Source organism: Lithobates pipiens, unplaced genomic scaffold (genome assembly GCF_037356315.1).
Source record: "Lithobates pipiens isolate NorthernLeopardFrog02 unplaced genomic scaffold, aLitPip1_a1.2 Scaffold_13, whole genome shotgun sequence".
Classification (NCBI taxonomy): domain Eukaryota; kingdom Metazoa; phylum Chordata; class Amphibia; order Anura; family Ranidae; genus Lithobates; species Lithobates pipiens.
This window is the reverse complement of record NW_027507718.1, coordinates 308,768,721-308,789,946: the sequence shown is the minus strand read 5'-3', so window position 1 is coordinate 308,789,946 and position 21,226 is coordinate 308,768,721. Positions and strand designations below refer to the sequence as shown.

General features: G+C 42.5%; 1 protein-coding gene across 1 annotated transcript in view; it reads left to right on the top strand.

Moving 5' to 3' along the window:
- The window catches only part of SCLT1 (sodium channel and clathrin linker 1), a 250,067-nt gene extending 230,987 nt beyond the window's left edge, over nucleotides 1–19,080 (top strand). Inside the window, 2 exon segments of the mRNA XM_077476898.1 lie at nucleotides 3,706–3,801; nucleotides 17,997–19,080. Of these exon segments, the coding sequence (XP_077333024.1) occupies nucleotides 3,706–3,801; nucleotides 17,997–18,059 (159 nt within the window). The 3' untranslated portion in view covers nucleotides 18,060–19,080.
- The last annotated feature ends 2,146 nt before the right edge of the window (nucleotides 19,081–21,226 follow it).

Genomic DNA, 21,226 nt, shown 5'->3' with positions numbered 1-21,226 from the left:
AAGGTTATAGATGTTCAGTGTCTCTTATTGGGTGGGAAAGAAAATAGAATTGTATTCACAGGTCCCATCCATCTATGTTTATGATAATGCTCTTCGTACTGCTTTGCTACAAAACTGTAGCATTGCTGGTAATAGGGGGGGGGGGGCAATGCTGTGGGCTGGCATGCAGTGTTCTGTTTGCCAGTGTCCAATGCTCTTAAAGGCAACTGTATAACCTAAATTCCCTCAATGGACTCCATACAAAAAACATTTTTGGTGAGTACAAAAATCTAATGATTTTGTGATTTTGTCATGATTTTTTTTGTTTCAGTTACAAAACTTTGTAAATAAGTAAGTTTTCTCCTTCACTGATGGGCACTGACGGGGCTGTAGTGACGGGCACTGATAAGGTGGCACTGATGGGCACTGATGAGGTGGCACCAATGAAGTGGCACTGATAGGCGGCACTGATAGACACTGATAGGCGGCACGGATGGGCATGGATAGGTGGCACGGATGGGCATGGATAGGTGGCACAGATGGGCATGGATAGGCGGCACAGATGGGCATGGATGGGCACTGATAGGTGGCTAGGATGGACACTGATAGGCGGCTAGGATGGACACTGATAGGCGGCTAGGATGGACACTGATAGGCGGCTAGGATGGACACTGATAGGCGGCTAGGATGGGCACTGATAGGCAGCTAGGATGGGCACTGGTAGGCGGCATTGTAATTTAAAGTTTTGTAGGGATGGATGCCAATCAGTGCCAAACAATAATGCATGACAATCAGTGATGCCCATTGTGGGCACTGATTGGCATCCATTATGGGCACTGATTGACATTCATTATGGGCACTGGATGGCATCCCTGGTGGTCTAGGGGGCATACCTGGTGCTGGGCATCTCCTGGTGGTCTAGTGGCGTCCCTGGTGGTCCAGTATGGGCATGCTCGGGGGGGCTGTGCTGATAATCGATCAGCACAGACCCCCCCTGTCAGAGGAGCAGCCGATCGGCTCTCCTCTACTCGTGTCTGACAGACACGAGTGAGGAAAAGCCGATCACCGGCTCTTCCTATTTACACTGTGATCAGCCGTGATTGGACACGGCTGTTAACGTGGTAAAGAGTCTCCGTCTGAGACTCTTTACCGAGATCGTAGTTGCAGGGTGTCAGACTGACACCCCGCAACAACGATCGCCACGATGCACTCCCCCGGGGGCGCGCAGTGGCTTAATATCCTGATCACGTCATATGACGTCCGGTCAGGATATTACAACCACTTTGCCACCGTCATTTTGCTATATGGCGGGCGGCAAGTGGTTAAAGTGCCAATACTCTGGATGAATGAGAACAGGGGACACAGGAGACTGCAGCATTGTCAGTCTGGGGTCAGGGTAGTGTTAAATTTACTAGTAGGTTTAAATACACTAACAAATTAAAGCCAAACTCCAGCTTACACTTTATAATCAGTTACAGCAAAAAAATAATTGAAAGTGGTTTGCTTTATCCTGTAAACTGATACATCTGAAAGAAAGCTTATTGTTTTTAAAAACAACAGACTTACTGGCTGGATCACCAGATGAAAATAGAGGAAAGCCTAAAAAAGAAAATACATACTGACATCACATCTAAGAATTGGTAAGCTGCAAACTTTTGGGTTTAATACTGCTTTAAAGCTGAACTCCAGGAATATATACACATTAAAGGCTCACTGTGGACCAGCTTAGTTCAATCCAAATCTCCACATGCTATAATAGACTGGCTGCTGGAGGATCCTGAATGCACTGTAGTTCAAAAATATAGTTCCAAGTTCAATTCTGTGAACAGGGTCCCCTCTGTGTTAATACATGCAGTACATAAGCAGCATTTCCAATTTACTTGGAGATTCCTTTCTAAGCAATGATCAGTTGGTAACACTAAATGTAAACTTTTCTTGCAGCTTAAAATGTCTACTTAAATCTAAAGAAATGCATAGAAATGAATGTATAGATCAGCCATTTTCAAGCAGGGTTCTACCAGACTCTACTAGGGATTTTTGAGCTGTGGCTGATTAACCTCCAGTCTGATGGTGTCTGGATAGTTCAGGTTCCGATTTGGCATTTGGCAGAGCCAGCAGCATTACACCATTGACCTTTTTAGCTGCCTGTAAGGGGGTTTTCTTTCCACTGAACTGCAGTGAATTGATTTTAATATGGATTCCCTGAGACTTGAATAATATTTTAAGGGTACCTCTGGGGAAAGAAGGTTAAGAGAGGCTGGTATAGATGCTATAACAAGATAATAAAGTAATATTTCCGAAACAACAGACGTATATTTAGCACTTTCTTGTTAAAGCATAACTATAGTTAAAGAATATTTAAATCCAAGAACACAAATGTAGTTTATTGCTGTTTACCAGTCCTTACGTGTTGTGTCTGTAGTTACATAGTTAATAAGGTTGAATAAAGACACCAGTCCATCCAGTTCAACCTGAGTGAGTGTCCCTATCCCTGCACATTGCACACTCACATCGGTCCCTACCCTCAAGGAGCCCACAATCCAAGGTCCACATTCATATACTAGGGCCAATTTTGGACAGACGTAGTTTTAATTTTTTAACAAGTATAGAAAATACCTGCTAGGCTTACCAAAAATGTGGTGTCCATACTTCCTGTGAACTGAACGGAAATAATAAACCATTTTATCTTCCTTCTGTTAACTTCCCCCCATGTAATGGAGATGTAGAGAGGAAGACATATTTTTCATAAGATTATTAGGTAAAAATAAAAGAGAAAAAAAGTGAAAAAACTAAAACTCAGCCCCCATATCGAAGGACTGGTGAGCTTGTAATATGTTACATTTTTGTTTTTAAGTAATAGGAAGTTTTAACTGCCCCTGCTCACTCTTCCCATACCATTAATATCTTTCATTCTAGACCTCAGATTAGCAGGTGTAAGCACCACTTACACCTGATACCATCTTCCACCAAGCCAACAGGCCTTACAGTACCATACATATGCAGCCTTTTCTGCGCAGGCCCTAATGGATAAAACTTATATTTGCACGTCTAATGGGGTGACTATTTCACCATGAGAGTTGATTAGGTCATACTGTCTGGCTCTCATCTTCAGTCAAGGATGTTGCTGTACAGTGTAGGCCACAACTCTTGGTCCAGGACACCTGCTGATCTGAAATCTGTAGCAGGGCTATTAATGGCATGTGAGGGGAAGTTGGGGTAAAAATGTGTGTAGCTGCCCTAAATTGAGCCAAGCAAACGTTATTAAATGCTTTAATTGCCATCGCCGTTTTGAAGAATTTTCTCTTTATTTTTTAATCCCATGTAGTAAAGGGAGTTGGGGTCATCAGGAAAGAACAGCGCAGACAGTAAAAAAAAAAATCCCCAGAGGTTCCAACCTTTTTACGATATGTCAAAGATGAGGCTGTGGCTGTCCCCATCAAAAAACTCCTGTTACTAGGACAGGAGGTAATGGGGACACAGACCGCAATAAAACCCTAAATACCCTTCCCCACTTTATCCAAAGGAAGAAAAGTAAAAAGAAAAAAAAAGGGCTTTGTCTGTCGTCGCAATTTACTGATTTGCTGTAAACTGTGGACTTATGCGCTGAGACTAGAAGGAAGGATGTTTTGTGCATTGCAACCAAACTGATGTAAAATAAAAGAAGTGTTAAATGTCAAAAGAAAACATGGTATTTGTCATTTAACTATTCTTTGTGCTATTCAACAGCTTGAAAAAATGATTGCTGAGTTGCAGGAAAAAAGTACCAGACTTCAGAAGCGTCTTGACCAAGCGGAGGAACAAGCAGTGCAGGCATCAAAACAGGTTATAACAAAGATTTATTTTATTTATTCTAACGCTGTCATGTATGGAGACTAAAAAGAAGCTCTGATATATAAATTATTTAAAAATATAAAGTGAACAGCTCAGTGTAGTCATTTTTGGCAAATCTTTGACTAGGGCGAGAGTAAGCCTGGGACAAAGGTAGTAAAATTTAAGTAAACAAAAAAGAATTTAAATGAGCCCCACATTATATTCGTACCCCATCAGACTGCTGATTTTGTACATGCTGGTTCTTGTCCTTAGCTTTTTGCACATGATGAACTGGGATGTGAAGAGGTTGTGGCCCTGGACTTTGGGAAGTGGTAAATTACATTTCTACTGAACTTTTAAAGCTAAACTCTAAACAGATACAAAACGAATGCAGCTCTGTGATCATTGATAAATCCTTAAATGTGTTTTTTAAATACAATCCATTTAAGTACCTTAATTTGACTTGGTTATCGGCTTCTTGAAATCCCCTGTACAGTTCAGAGACAGAGAAGAAGCAGCAGCACATTTACAGTAATCAGTCTGCGGTGCTGTATTGCAAGGGGCATGCTGATAGGAAAAGAGATGAACTCATCAGTGCACTACTGCTTTCGCTGTCTACTTAAAGGATGGGGATTGGTAGGAGACTTGTAATGAAAGTGAAATAGTAGCAAAGAACAGGCCTCCTCCCTTGCCAGGCAGAAATGTCCTGTGTGGCAGAGTTGTACAAATCTGAGAAAATGGGTGGAGTGGATAGAAATACAAATCCCTTTGGCAGCTTAAATCCGTTTTTAGATATAAATTTCATCTTTGTATTTAGCTGTTTGCCTGGAGTTCAGCTTTAAACAAGAAAGAAAGGCTATATAACAAAGGAAGGTTAAATTGCTGCTTGTGCTCTCCCATTACTAATGCTGCATAGCTAGGAGCGACAAACTTTTTTCATCTGTGGGCACGGATAAAAGGTGGGTGTAGCCAAAAGTGAGTGTTTCTTTCTGGTCTAAAGCTCATAGTGTGCCACCTTTCCGCCTTTTATATAGACTAAAAAGGGCCTGGAGGTGCACTGAAGAGATTGTGGAAGTGAAGCTGAACTGAGGCCAGCAAATGTCAGGGCCAGTGAATTTTACAAGGCCTATGGAGACCTCCTTGTTCCATTTCTGGCTTCCCTTTATTCTCACTGTCTGACTGAGGGGGGCCCTACCTGACTCCACGAGTCATGTTTATGTAGTTCTAATTTATAAGTCATTGTAGGATCCATCCTTTTGATGCCTCCTACAGGTCTATTGCTCTCTTAAATGGCGATTTTAAAATTTTAACAAAACTCATTACCCAGTAGTGTCTACAGCCCATACTTCCCACGATCATAGACACAGACCAAACTGGGTTCATGGATGGCAGAGCCACAGATGTGAACTTACGTAGATTATACACTCATGCTCCACATCCTAATGAAGACTCCCGGTTGTGGCCTCATTGGATGTAGAAAAGGCCTTCAAAACTGTGGAATGGCCATGTGGGATGTGCTTCGAAGAATGTGTTTCTTGTTGGTTTTCATGAAGTGATTGCAGGTCTTATGGCCCTCCACACTTCTCTGAATAACAAATTGCTGCGAATTGGCTGGCTGGAGGAGACAATAGCCCTGTACGCGGATGACCTTTTACTGTTACTAAATGATGCAGGACCCTCCCTGCAAGGTGCCCTACAGATATTAAATTCTTTCTCGTCTGAAAATGAAAATTTCTCTCAAAGCTTACATATTTATTTAGACATTACCCTCAATGGATCCCTAGAACATTCTTTGCAAGACTCAACCAACTATTCTCTTCCTTTCTATGGGGGCCAAAGAACCCTAGGTACAAACTGACCACCCTCATGCGTCCCTGTAAACAGGAAGGCCTAGGCTTACCAGACCTTTACAGAACTTTCTAGCCACCCAGTTGTCAACGGCCGCATGGTGGTTGAGTCCGGACCTAAACAACACTTCCACTCTGCTGGAAACCACGGTGGTAAACGCCTTGGATACTGTCAAATTTCTTTTATTTAGATGCCCCCTATAATTTGACTCCTCCATTGCTCACCACCATCTGAGCTTGGGGGGCTGATCTGAGATGGGAACATTACCCCAGGGTAGCAATTGCTCCAAATGCCCCCTATGGCTGAACCCCACCCTCCCCCAGTTCGATAAATTACCAGAACCCATCGCATGAACTAAGCATAATATTGATTAATTTCCCAAATTGTCACTAACCAGGTGTTCTCTCCCCTGTCCTTAACTTACCTCAACCTTCAACCTACCTAGATCACATCATTTACGTTATTATTATTATTATTTCATTTTTATGCTGGCGGTGTGGCGTGGTTGAGGGGGGATTTTTCACACATATTCTGGTCCTGTTCACTCATTGTCACATTCTCGGAAGAGGTAGTGGTCTTGTTGAATTCCATTATTTCCACCCCCTTGCAACCATCGATGTCTGTAAGTCTGCTGGGACTGGTGGAGGATCTTCTGCCCACAGTGACGGAGCAGACGCTAGCCAATCTCACATTATTTTATGCTAGAAAAGCCATTGTCCTGCATTGGAAAAATCCATCCCCTCTACTTCCATTTTGGAAATAACTGGTCAATAACAGCTTACCACTTTATAAAGACCCCTACACTAACAGGGTATGCCCCCGCAAATATGATACGGTTTGGGCTAAATGGCTGGCAGAGCCTTCTACAGCTTCAGACATCTTCACAAGTCCCTAAGTTTTTATCAACATGCCCACTCTCATATAGATTACACGGTGCTGATTCCATCATGTTCTGTTAACCACTTAAGCCCCGGACCAATTTGCAGCCAAAGGACCAAGCCCCCTTTTGCGATTCAGCACTGCGTCATTTTAACTGACAATTGCGTGGTCATGCGACGTGGCTCCCAAACAAAATTGGTGTCCTTTTTTCCCCACAAATAGAGCTTTCTTTTGGTGGTATTTGATCACCTCTGCGGTTTTTATTTTTTGCGCTATAAACAAAAATAGAGCGACAATTTTGAAAAAAAAAAATTTCCTCAGTTTAGGCCAATACGTATTCTTCTACATATTTTTGGTAAAAAAAATCGCAGTTAGCGATTATTAATTGGTTTGCGCAAAAGTTATAGCGTTTGCAAAATAGGGGATAGTTTTATAGCATTTTTATTAATTTTTTTATTTTTTTTTATATTATTTTATTTTTTATTTTTTATTTTTTTGTGACTGCGACATTATGGCGCATACATCGGACATTTTTGACAAATTTTTGGGACCATTGTCATTTATACAGCAATCAGTGCTATTTAAATGCACTGATTCGTGTGTAAATGACAATGGCAGTGAAGGAGTTAACCACTAGGGGGCAGTGTAGGTGTTATGTATGATGTTATATTTTTTTTTTATTGTAGGGGGGCGTGGCCTGACATGGGACGCCATTGATCGTCTTTCCCTATAAAAGGGAAGAGACGATCGGTGACAGCCACAGTAGGAAGCACGGGGAGAGGTTTGTTTACACAGACCTCTCCTTGTTCTTCAGCTCTGTGACCCGATCGTGGGATACCAGCGGTGATCGGGTCCGCTGGTTCTGCGGTCACGGAGCTCAGGACCGGGTCGGGAGCGTGCCGGTGGTGGCGCGCTCCCGACCCACGGCTGGGCACTTAAAAAGCAACGTACAGGTACGTGCGTGTGCCCAGCCGTGCCATTCTGCTGATGTATATGTGCAGGAGGCGGTCCTTAAGTGGTTAATGTTGCATTTTTATATTTGATTTGCGTAATTCCTTTGTTATTGTGGTGACTGGAAGGAGCCATACCATATATACAACCGTTGTCACTCTCTTGTATAGATTGTAGATCTATATTTGTCATAACATCAGAGATATGACCCTTTGAGGATTTCAACAATGTACTTATACTTTGCTCAACTAATATTTTTTTGTTGTGTTGTTTAAAAATAAACAGATCTTTAAAAAAAAAGTGTCAGGGCAAGTAATGATAACTCCCAGCATATGTCAGTACCAGCAATGATAACCCCTAGCAAAGTGTCAGGACAAGCAATAACCTCAAGTCAGTGGTGTAGTTAAGTATAGTAATTCAACGGCCACAAAGAAGCCAGCAGTCAAGCACTCTGTTCCATACCAGCACCACAAGCTCTTTAAGACCACTTTCCCTTTGCACCATAAGCAACTGCTTTTCACATATCAATCTGCATATGATGACCATACTGGCAGCCCTGACTTCTCTTTGTCTCTCTGAAAATGTGACCTAACAATTCAGTTTTAAAACTTCTGGACTGTTGCATTGGGCTGAGTGGATGGTGAAACTGCACTTACCTACATGGGAGATAAAGTTTTGCATTCCACGCAGCCCGGTGCAACAGTCCTGAAGTTTAAAAACTGCATTGTTCTTTTTTTTTTTTTTCTTTCCCTAGGGGCACCAGGATGGATCAGAGATTCTGATTGGTGAGCATAGTCATGTGCCACTCTGTTTAGGTAGAAACTCATGTTCCATCCTTGTCAAATATACATATCCTAGGCGAGGAAAATCAGCGGCCCTCAAAGTCTGGACTTCAGAGAGTCGTCTATTCACCCCCAAGGCTTTTTGTGACCTCTGTTGGAAGTTGGGGATCCAGGGATGCTCTGACCTGTGCAGTAGAAGTCTTGGTGATTCTGTGGAATAAGTTACACCTGATCATTGCCTTTCTTCCTCTAAAACGTCATCCTCATCTACCCGGTGAGATGGGGATGGAGGGAATTTAGATGATTCCTATTGCTTCAAACTGACTATCTCCACCCGCATCAGGTTTCTTGTAGACTGTCCGTGGGCCCTCCAAGACCTGGATCTTCTGTCCTTGGGAGGGATTTACCTCCCTGCTTATTGGTTGCAGACTTTAATGACCTAGCTAATGAGGCCTAGGCCCTGAAGGGTAGGAGCCTCCCTAGTTGGGTTATGTCTATGCTCTTTTAAGCAAGGAAGTTTATAGCTTGCAAAGTCAACCACTGCTCCTGGGAATCATATTTATCTTGGTGGGAAACCCAGAAAGTCTTTCCTAGGAAGTACTATATGGGAAAAGCTAAATTCTTTATCATAAATCACGGAACACAGAGCCACAGTAATTACTGTATGGGTTATATGGCACCTTCAGGTGATGGACACTTCCACACCCTAGACAGGAAGTTAAATTCCCCATATAACCCCTCCCCTTACCGGGAGCACCTCAGTTTTTTTGCCAGTGCCTTAGGTGTTGGTCACGTGTAAAGTTTTGCTGTACTGCGCTCCACTGGATATATCCTGCTGGGGCAAGCTATGCAACCGGATCCATTCAAAGTGTCTTTTCCAGGCCGAATCGAATGGTACCCGGGCCTCGTGACAGAAGAAACAACGGTTTTGCCTGTAACGCTTCTCTTTTTAGAGAGCTGGACCCCGGGATCCAGTGCTTTGGTTTTTTCAGCCATATTCCTGGTGGCGTTCTTTACAGGCCCAGGGGTGTAGATCCCACAATAAAAAGGAGCCCCGGTCCCTTAATGTTTTCTAACAGAGCCCACCGTGAGTGGCGAAGATTGGGTCTGTCTGTTTTACCACAGAACCCTGCAGTTGGATAAGGTAAGGGAGATTCCTAAGGAATTTTTCTAATTCTTGTGGGTTTTCTCCTTTAAAGTAAATGTTGTCATGCCTAAAGTCACCACTGGGGGATTGTCAAGAGCACGTACCTGTTCCATGCGCGTCAGTCTCGCTCTGTGTCATTCTAGCTGCATGCTTCCCCCAGCCCAAGCCCCAGGTGAGACGTGGGAAGGGTTTTTTTTTCTCTTGAATGTCCCACACCTGGATGGCTTCTCTCCAGCAGGCAGAGGGAGCATGGGCCAGTCGGCGGTATGCCGCGCTGCTGCCGCCGCCATTACGACGGTTCACCATCTAGCAGCTCTCCTCCACATGTGATCTGGCTGGTTCGGAGCCTGCTCGCGTGGGAAAACGTCAGGCTCTAAGGACCCCCCCTCTGAAACACCACCCCCCCACCCCCAAAAGGCCTAGGGAAGCTGGTCAGAGTGAGCCATCGGGGTCCTCAGGGGCTGCAATTGCTTTCAGCCACTGTCTATATAACTGAGGAGGTTTTCTTCTCAGCTATGATTGGATTGGAGGAAAGGTTAGCGGCTTTAATCGCATCTTCACAGAGGGGAAGAAAACGCATTAGGTCCCCTTCTACCACCCAAGATCCTCAAGCAGAGAAGCAATGGGTAAGGGAAGAGGAATCCCCCTCAGGGGACCGTGAACTGTGAAGAGGCTGATGACTCCTCTTCCACATTTAAGCTACCCTTAACTGAGTCATTTAAGGTTCCCACTTCTTCTTTGGGTTCATTAAAGCCTCCTCAAGCTTTGTGTGCCTTTCCTGTCCATTCATTGCTAGAAAAGCTTATGTATTCCGAGTGGGATCACCCAAATAAGCATTTTTTCCCTCCTAAAAGTTTTTCGACACTTTATTCTATGGAGGAAAAATTTACTAAGATGTGGAGTATACCAGCAATTGATGCTGCTATATCTGTGAATAAAAGTATGACTTGTCCGGTTGACAATGCACAAATACTTAGGGATCCAAACAATAAAAAGTTGTAATTCCTGTTAAAAATATTTTCTCCTTTGCAGGTTCAGTGGGTCAAACTGCAGTGGTGGAAATTGGGGTATGTCAATCCTTGAGAGACCATTTGAAACAGGTGTTCAAGGTTTTCCCTGAACAGCAGGCCCAGAATTTAGCCGAGCTGCCAGTGGCTTTGTGTTTTTCAATTGATGCAATCAGAGATTCTATTCTTCAAACCTCTCGCCTTACGCTTGGGTTGGTACATATGCGTAGGGTCTTATGGCTGAAAAGTTGGTCAGCCGAAGCGCCATGCAAAAAGTTCCTGGATGATTTTCCTTTCCGCGGTAAAAAGCTGTTTGGGGATGATTTGGACAAATATATCCAAAAGATATCAAGTGGGAAAAGTACCCTTTTGTCAGTTAAGAAAAAGAGTAAACCTCCCTCATTTGAAGGGGCTCTTTCTTTAGTGCCAGGGACATCAGCCTCCAGGCAGTTGCGACGGCCTCCCTCGCCAGGGTCAACCCTAGGGACAAAAGAAGTCCTGAGGAAGGAAACCTACAAGACAGAATGCTAAAGCCTCTTTATGAAGGGGCACCCCCGCTCGTTCGAATGGGGGGAAGACTTCTGCAGTTCTCAAGGGTCTGGCAGGAGGAATTTCAAGACAGATGGGTGGTCTCCACAATAGCTCTAGGTTACAAACTAGAGTTCCGAGAATTCCCATCTCCTCGTTTCCTCAGTTCAAGCGTCCCCAAAAGATCCAGAGAAAAAGAAGTCTCTCTTTCAAGCATTAGACCGACTTTTGTCACTAAAAGTGATCATGGTGGTCCCCATGGAAGAGCAGGGGTTGGGGTTTTATTCAAACCTTTTCACAGTGCCAAAGCCAAATGGAGATATCAGACCCATTCTAGATCTCAAAGATTTAAACCGGTACCTGAATATCCACTCTTTTCACATGGAATCAAACCGATCTGTAGTCTCCATCCTACAAGGGGGAGAACTTCTGGCGTCAATCGACATCAAGGAAGCATACCTCCGTGTACCTATTTTCCCCGCTCACCAGAAATATCTGCGTTTCGAAGTAGAAAAACTTAATTTTCAGTTTGTAGCCTTGCTTTTCGATCTAGCTACTGGACCTCGGGTGTTTACAAAACTTCTGGCCTTTTCTATGGCCAGATTAAGGATTCAAGGTATAACGATAATCGCATACCTAGACGACCTGCTCTTGATAGACCGGTCGGTAGTCCGCTTGGACTAAAGCATGATCACCACAGTCAACTACCTGGAATACCTAGGTTGGGTCCTCAACCTAGAGAAATCTTCTTTAAAGCCAGTAAGAAGATTCGAGTACTTGGGTCTGGTTATACATACAGCCCAGAAGAGGGGGTTTTTACCCCAGGCAAAGATCAGCGCCATAAAGGAGCTGGTTCGGGTGGTCAGGGCGAAGAAGGTTCCTTCTATTCACCTTTGCTCAGTTTCATTCAAGACTGCTGCAAAACCGTATCCTGTCTGCCTGGAACAAGAAGGTCCAATCACTAGATTTTTCGATGCATTTGTTGCCAAAAGTGCGCCAGAGCCTTAGTTGGTGGGGGATTTCTGAGAATCTGCAGAAGGGGAAATCCTTCTTACCAGTTACCTGGAAGGTGGTAACAGATGCCAGCCTTTCGGGTTGGGGAGCAGTCCTGGAAGAGGCATCTGTCCAAGGAAAATGCTCCAGAACCGAAAGGACCTTGCCCATCAACATTCTCAAGTTTTGGGAAGTGTACCTAGCCCTAAGGGCCAGGTACACTTCCAACCTGGACATTCAGGTTGTAGAATTCTCCTGTCAGGATTCAATCCGACAATGCCACAGCAGTGGCTTATATCAATCACCGAGGCGGCACCAGAAGTCTTCATTCCAGGGGTAGAGAACTGGCAGACAGACTACTTAAGTCGCCAGCATTTAATCCCGGGGAAATGGTCCCTTCACCCCGACATCTTCCTGCCTATATGCCAAAGATGGGGGATCCTGAACGTAGATCTGTTTGTGTCCAGATTCAACAACAAAGTCAACAACTTTGTGTCAAGAACAAGGGATCCACTCGCATGCGGAACAGATGCGTTGGTGACCCCGTGGGATCAGTTCTCACTGATTTATGCATTCCCTCCTATTCTGTTGCTACCTCAACTTCTTCGCAGGATCAAGCAGGAAAGGAAGTCGGTAGTTCTTGTGGCCCAGGAGATCTTGGTATGCAGAAATAGTAAAGATGGTGGTAGGGGCCCCATGGACCCTACCACCACGTCCAGACCTGCTATCGCAGGGACCAGTCTTCCATCCTACTTTACAAACGCTAAATTTAATGGTTTGGCTATTAAAACCCACATTCTGAAGAATCGTGGGCTTTCAGGCTCAGTGATATCCACCTTGATTAATGCAAGGAAGCCAGCTTCCAGAGTCATTTATTATAGAGTCTGTTTCCTGTTGTGAATCCAGGGGTTGGCATCCCAGAAAGTATGTCAGAGGTAGAATTCTTGCCTTTCTGCAAATGGGGCTAGAGATGAAGCTGGCCTTGAGTACTATTAAGGGCCAGGTCTCGGGCTTATCGGTATTGTTTCAACGTCTGCTTGCTTCGCATTCTTTTGTCTGAAGCTTTATACAGGGTGTAACACGGCTTAATCCACTGGTTAAAGCACCCCTGAACCCTTGGGACTTGAATTTAGTTCTGTCGGCATTACAGAAACAGCCCTTTGAGCCGATACAACATATTCCCTTGGTCCTTTTGACAAGGACGCTAGCTTTTAAGGTAGCCATTTCTTCTGCAAGAATAGTGTCAGAGTTGGCGGCTCTTTCTTGTAAAGAGCTATATTTAAACATTCACATGGATAGACCAGTATTGCGTCCTCATCCTAGCTTCCTGCCAAAGATAGTTTCAGGTTTTCATCTAAACTAGGATATTGTTCTACCTTCATTTATTTCCAGAACCCTGTTCTACAGAAGAAAATTCACTACATTCTTTGGCTGTAGTGAGAGCAGTCAAAATCTATTGGAAGGCAACTGCTCAGATTCGGAAAACAGATGTTTTGTTTGTGTTGCCTGAAGGTTCTAGGAAAGGACAGGCAGCTGTGAAATCCACTATTGCCAAATGGATTCGGCAAGTAATTATTCAAGTTTATGGTTTGAAGAGGAAAGTTCCACCTTTTCAAATCAAAGCACACTCCACCAGGGCTGTTAGTGCTTTGTGGGTAGTGCTTCACCAAGCCTCCATGGCTCAAATCTGCAAGGCCGCAACTTGGTCTTCAGTCCATACATTCACCAGATTCTATCAGGTGGATATAAGAAGCCATGAGGATATCGCCTTTGGGTGCAGTGTGCTGCAGGCAGCAGTATAGGTCCTCAGGTCTGATTGCACCCTAGGTTTGTGTCTCCCTCCCCTCAGATAGCATTGCTCTGGGACATCCCATACAGTAATTACTGTGGCTCTGTGTCCCGTGATGTGCGATAAAGAAAATAAGATTTTTTTAACAGTTTACCTGTAAAATAATTTTCTTGGAGTACATCACGGGACACAGAAGGCCCTCCCCTCTTTCTGGTTACACATGTATGGTTTTGCTACAAACCTGAGGTACTCCCAGTAAGGGGAGGGTTTATATGGGGAATTGAACTTCCTGTCTAGGGTATGCCAGTGTCCATCACCTGAAGGTGCCTATATAACCCATACAGTAATTACTGTGGCTCTTTGTCCCATGATGTACTCCAAGAAAAGGATTTTACAGGTAAGCTGTTATAAAAATCCTATTTTCAGCCCTAGCGATCCTCATTCAGAGACCGCTTGCCTCTTTCTCTTTTGTAAAGACCTTTGTACAGGGTATTGCCTACATTGTTTCTCCTTTACATTCCCCGGTGACTTCATGGGAGCTCAACCTAGTTCTTTCTGCCCTTCAAAAACTATAGGGATATTCCACCTTCTATCCTTACTCATAAGGTTGCGTTTTTCATCGCCATCACTTCTGTGAGGCGAGTTTCTGCGTTGGCAGCTTTAATCTGTAAAGAATCCATTCTTGTGCTACACAAATATAAGGTTGTTTTGAGGCTTAAGGCTTCTTTTCTTCCCAAAGTGATCTGTTCCTTTGACCTTAACCATGATATTATTTATCATCTCTCTGTCCTGTTGTACATCCTAAAATAATTCCCCCTAGTTCCTGGATGCTGTACTTGTAGTTTGAGTTTATCTCTCAGCTAAGTTTTTCGTTCCTGAAGGTCTCCATATGCTTTTCATTCCACTTTCACTAGGTGGATTAATCAGCTCAGACTTAAACTTATCACCTCAGAAGTTTCAGAGCACACATCTTAGTGCTTTGTAGGCATTTCAGCATCGGGCATCTGTTGCTCATATTGCAAGCCTGTTGCTCAGATTGCAAGCCTGCCACCTTATCTTCTATTCACACGTTAAGTTCAACCAAGTGGATGTTCAGGCCTCAGCCTATAAGCTTTGAATGAAAGGTTCTTCAGACAGTTCTGTAGTCTTCCTAAAAGCCACCTTCGTTAACCTACTGTTTTTCCTTGCAGGTCTGTTAGCCTTTTGTTTGCTGTTGCAAACAAAAGGCTAACATCCCAATATTTCAGAATAGTATTCTGTGTCCTGTAATGTATGACTAATAAAATAGGGGTTTTATCTTAACTGTATATTCATTTTCTTGGAGTGCATTCCCTCTGTTCTTATCATTCATTCCTATCAATGCTTGCTATCAAACTGTGGCATACTGGTAGTGTGGGAAGTTATTCTGGGCTGTCCTTACAGCTTTGCTTTGCCAATGTCTAACTATTCTAAAGATTGTGTTATGTTTAGAAATTAATTTCAACTGCTTGTTTTTGTTTCTTCAGATTTTATTTGTGGCAATATTATTTTTTCAAAAACCAACATACCTCTTTTTTTCTTAATTACTGTGTTGATTGCATCTGTTACTAGGACAGGAATTGAGGGGTAATCTCCTCAACAGGAACACAGAACGCAATACAACTATTCAGAGATTCTAACCCAAGGATCTCAAACTGGCGGCCCTCCAGCTGTTGCAAAACTACAAGTCCCATGAGGCATTGCAAGGCTGACAGTTACAATCATGGTTACCACAGGCAGAGGCATGATGGGACTTGTAGTTTTGCAACAGCTGGAGGGCAGCCAGTTTGAGACCCCTGTTCTAACCCTTCCCTACTCATGTTATGAAAATGTGCAGTAGAAAATGAATACGAAGATAAATAGCCGAAACGTCACACTTGAAGTACAGTATGTTAAACTGTCAACCATACGGCGATGTCTAAAGGTTCTGACCAACTTAAGAATCACATTCAAGGATTGTTTTCTGCTTAGAATGTATAGAATTTTTTATACTTGCTAATTAACACTTTCCAAATACAGAAAGACATACTGTAAAACAAATGGCAGAATCATGCACATACTAATTATAACAATTTATCTAATTATTTTAATTAACAAAATGATGGCTTATTATGTGAAATATAAAAAGTCAGCCTACCTTTTAATTAATGCTTTGCATTGTGGTGTGTGAAATGGCAGAACTCAAAATCATTTTTTTCTAATTGACCTTGCTCAGGTTTAGGAGCATCCTGGTAGTTTAGAAGAGGGTTCAGGGGGAAAACAGTCATTAAGAGGCACCTTCTGATGACTGGTTTTATTTTTATTTTTTTCATGACTTACTGATCACTTATGGGCAGCTGTAATAATCTGAATCACTACTCTTAAATTTATATTATAGCACAGCCTTACCTCTCAAGGAATACTTTACTGATGATTACCAGTATTTACTTTATTACCTTTATAAGAAAACTCTGCAGTTTGTTCAGTTTTGCCCTACTTAAGCAGTTGGTTGCTTTTCAACAAAAAGATCAGACCGTAGCTCGGTTAGCCTGCATGGAGACCTTACAGCCCAGAATTGAGCTAACATTTCTGCTTGGATAGAATAAAAACACAGCTTACAGAATAACAGAACACAACTGCCCATGAGCATTCTGGCTATGCTATTGAAGTGCAGTTTGATCTGCTTTGCTTTCCCTAGTTCATCCCTCCTCATCAACATGTTAATGAAATAAAAAATAAATAAATAAAAAAAACTATTTCCGCTGGCTTGCCTTTTTCTCATAGTGCATCCTGGTGCCATCTCTACCCAAGTAAGCAACACACATGCACCCATGCCATCCACCTGATGTAAATGAAAACATGTTGCATCAGACCAAGCCACCTTCATCCATTGCTCCATGGTCCAGTTCTGATGCTCATGTGCCCATTATAGACGCTTTGGCTGTGGAATAAGTCAGCTTGGGCACCCTTACCAGTCTGTGGCTGTGCAGCCCCAAACACAACAAACTGCATTGCACTGTGTGTTCTGATACTTTTCTATTTGAACCAGCACTAACTTTTTCAGCAGTTTGAGGTACAGTAGCTCTTTTATTGGACTGGGCTATATGGGCCAGCCTTTTCTCCCGAAGTGCATCAATGACCCTTTTGCCCATTTTCCTTCCTTGGACCACGTTTACTAGGCCCTAACCATTGAACAACACTCAAATCCTTATGCTTGACCATTCTTTCTGCTTTCAACACATAAAATTTAGGGCAGCACAGTGGTGTAGTGGTTGGCACATTCACCTAGCAGCAAAAGGGTTGCTGAATCGAATCCCAACCACTACACCATCTGCCTGGAGTTTGCATGTTCGCCCTGTGTCTGCGTGGATTTCCTCCGGGTACTCCAGTTTCCTCCCGCTGGTAGGTTAATTGGATCTTGTCCAAATTGGCTCTAAGTATATGTGCGAATGTGTGTCCCAAGCGCATAGAGATCCTACAGGGTAATTGACTGCGCTATATCAAGATGCAACTCAACTGAACTTCAGGGACAATATGTTTACTTGTTGCCAAATATATCCCACCTACTTGAAGATGCCATTGTAACAAGATAATCAGTGTTATCACTTTACTTGTCAGTAGTGATAATGTTGTGGCTGCTCCTACTTTAATAACATAACTTTTTCATATGCTATGATATGATAAACTGCATTCATCTATTCTCTGATAGAAAGAGTTACAATTTGCATCCATCTCTTAGCAATTTGCTTTCGAGCCTGGAAAAGTGTTTTTTTGCAAAAAGATCTTTACACATTCTGACCAGTCTTCATCATTCAACACTCCCAACAAACGTACTTCAGGGATACAAGGCACTAGTCTTTTAATCATTTCAGATAAATGTTTTTATTACTTGACTCAAATATCTCATTACCTCCCTACATGACCAAATCAAATGGCAGAAATCTGCTTCATCTTGATGACATGGCAAACATTCTGATGTTGACCTTCTACTTCTTTCATATAGTCTAATAGGGCTAAGATATATCTAGTGCATTACTGTATATACAATTGTGTCATCTTGTTATTATCTATTGGCGATACCAACAAATGCAAGGAGCATATCTCCTCCCATTTCTTCCCTTATAATTTATTATGAAAGCTTGCTTATTTAATAATTTAGGTCAGCCAATAAAGGGTATCACTTGAACTCTGAACTTTCTGCAATAATTGGTTGTTGACATGGTACAATTCTCTACTACTGTATGAAATTCATGCAAGTTTATAATGTATTTGTATTTATTTTTCAGCTTAATCTTGTTGTTTCCCAGAGGAGAAAAGCTGCTCAAAAACTGGACCTGAAAAATATCTAAAAATATCCACACGTTGGATATAATTGGGATTATATAACCTGCAGTGCCAGCGAAGGGGAACATGAAATTGATGGCTTCTTGTCTGCAGCTGAATGGACAGCGATGAACACTCAAACTGGAAATGTGGATGTTTTCAATTATAATGGGGACTTATGATTTTTAGTTTTTTTACTCCAAATTTCTTATGTTAAAAAATGTTTTATAAAATTAAGCATGTTTATTAACAGTTTGTTCAGTCATGTAATTAATATATTTAAAAAAATATTTTTTTATTTATGGAAAAATGCATTCTGCCTTTTTGTTTTTACTTATATCTTTATCTTTCTATATAGCACCATCATATTTAATTGCATTCTTTTTAATAGCGTATACAGTAAAAAATATTGTTAATACAGAACTAATGGGAAAGAAGTTTTGATGGTCCTGCTCATTAGAGATTATATACATTGTAAGGATAGGGCTGCTGTCTGGTTGTGAAGGCTCAAGGCATCACATTTTTAGATGAGGACTAGGGGTGTGCATCTGCTCCACTGTCAGGATGTGGACACAGAACAAAACCTGTAGTGAGAGACCATTCAGGTTTCCATTGCTGACATCTATTGAAAATGCAAGTTGTCACACTGATTCTGTGGTTTCAATGCTTTGAGGCACAGACTTGGAAAACGTATGTAGATCAAGCCATCTGACATTCTAACCTGCATGCTTTTTCCATGCCAGTGGCTTGGACAGTTATGCAAGCCAGGAACAGTCAAGCAGCTAGCATTTTTATGAAGAGGTCAGCAATAGCATCCTTTATATTAGCCTCATTGCAATTGTTTTCCCAGATGGCGCTGGAAGGGGACACACACTGCTGCTGCTTAACGGATGTTCAGCGGTAGTTGGACGCTTTTTTTCAACTGCCCCTGAACTCAATCAATGTGATCTTATGTGTACATGTACACAGGTACGTTTACTGTTGTTTTTAGGCAGTTGCATTTAATAATTTATGTCAGCCAATAAAGGGTATCACTTGAACTCTGAACTTTCTGCAATCCTTGGTTGTTGACATGGTATAATTCTCTACTACTGTATGAAATTCATGCAAGTTTATAATGTATTTGTATTTATTTTTCTGCTTAATCTTGTTGTTTCCCAGAGGAGAAAAGCTGCTCAAAAACTGGACCTGGGAAATATGCCTTTTTTTGAAGGCAAATAAATGAGTTCAGACGCTGAAGTTTCCGACGTCTAGCCGTGTTTCGTTTACAGCCATTTTTAGTTTTTGGCCATTTAAAAAAGCTTCTAAACGCAAACGCTGCTAAACACGGCATATAAATGCGGTGAAACGGACGTTTTAAAATGGGGGTTACTATCTGTCACATTAAATCGTTCAGGATAGGTTGTAAAAACATCCCGTGTACATGAAGCCTAATAATGGTATTGGCCAACATTATTGTATCAGCTATTGGTTGCAGCACTTAGCCTGGGTTGACACTGATGTGGTGCAAGTTGAATCTGTTTTGCAATACAATTTCAAGGAGCATCTCTAGTGCGAGTTAATTCGGTTCAGAAGCAATTCTAATGTGTTTTTTTTTATGGAGTTTGGATGCAGACAGTCTCTCTCTCTCTCTCTCTCTCTCTCTCTCTCTCTCTCTCTCTCTCTCTCCTGACATGGACTACGCATGGGAGATAAGGAACAAAGCAAAGACTTGCAGAAAACCCACTAGTATTGTGGTATCTTAGGACGGATAAATTATCTGCATGCAATTTCCATTCAAGTCTATGTAACTACAAATTGCACTGTAATAAACTCACACAGGACCCTTTTTAAAATCCCATCAGAATCGCACTGCATGTATGTGAAAGGACTCCATGTTATTTCACTTGTCATGCAATGACGTACATTCTGGAGCACATCAGATATTGCATCAGTGTGAACCAGGGTTTTATAGAGGAACTGGACTCTGTATCCAATAATAAGGCAGGGAGAGTTTAAAAGACTAGTTGCCAGCATTGCCTGTGGTCACCCTGCAACAAATCTTTTCCCCATTACTGGCTTAAGCCTAGTACACACAGTCAGTTTATTTTCTTTCAACCCAGCGGGGTGAACAAAAATAAAGACCAGGAGCTTGCTATACTAACTATGCGATGTTAGCACAGCGATCTCCCCTGCTGTGCTATTGTGCTCTGACAGGGCCCCCGCCAGAACTCACAGCAATTGGCTGCCTGCGCTGATCAGATGCTGGTTTTCCAGCATGCCCGTTCGGCCAGCTTCTGTTGGACAGGCTTCTTTACACACGGGCGGAATGTCAGATGGTTTCTGTTGAACTGGCTAATATTCAGTCTGTGTGTGTGCCAGGTTTTATCATGCTTTGTTTTGCACTCTGTGTGGAGATGACCATCATGATAGAGGCAGAGCTTTCTCTTCAAATGTGACAGCCTCCAGGAAGGAGAACCGTGGGCAGCACAGTAGTGACATAACCACACTTGACTCTAAATCTCCTGAGACTAGCAGTTAAGAAGTAGAAGTGCCTTGTATGCACACTGAAGATACCCTGTATGTGCCTATGCACATTCACATATCAAGAAATGATTGCACTACCATTTTTCAGGAGGGATTCAAAACAAAAGGTTGATTACTCAGGTTACTGCTTAGGCTCAGCTGGCATTTCTAGATGCCCCCATGACATAGCATATTCTCCCTTCTGAGTTTAACTCAACTTTAAGCTGAAATATGCAATATATAATTATAATATAATTGTATAACCTTCTTTAGCTCAACCAACAACTATATAGCACAAGTACCTACCTAATTGGTGTAGCACTGACATCCTTGCCTATTGATGTGGTTATGTATGCTTAATGTAAGGTTTATGGACATTACTGTGGTTTCATACCAGAGCCATCTAGTGACCAAATATGGGTAATGCACCTGTTTATTATCACCTCAGAACAACCTAAAGACTTGTACAGGAAGTGACTGGGTTCTGAAGTTTGACCTTGTTACCCAGGAGTCCGTGTGACCTACCCATGAACACTCTTTTACACAGTGCATGCTGGTTAGGGAATAAAAGGGACCTGAGCGGCCATTTTAGGTCTCTTGGGACCACGCTGCCTACCTGTGCAAATCTGATGAGAGGTTTTTCTGAGACAGCGGCTGACAGCCATCGCAGGGTGCCAGCCTGTTTGTT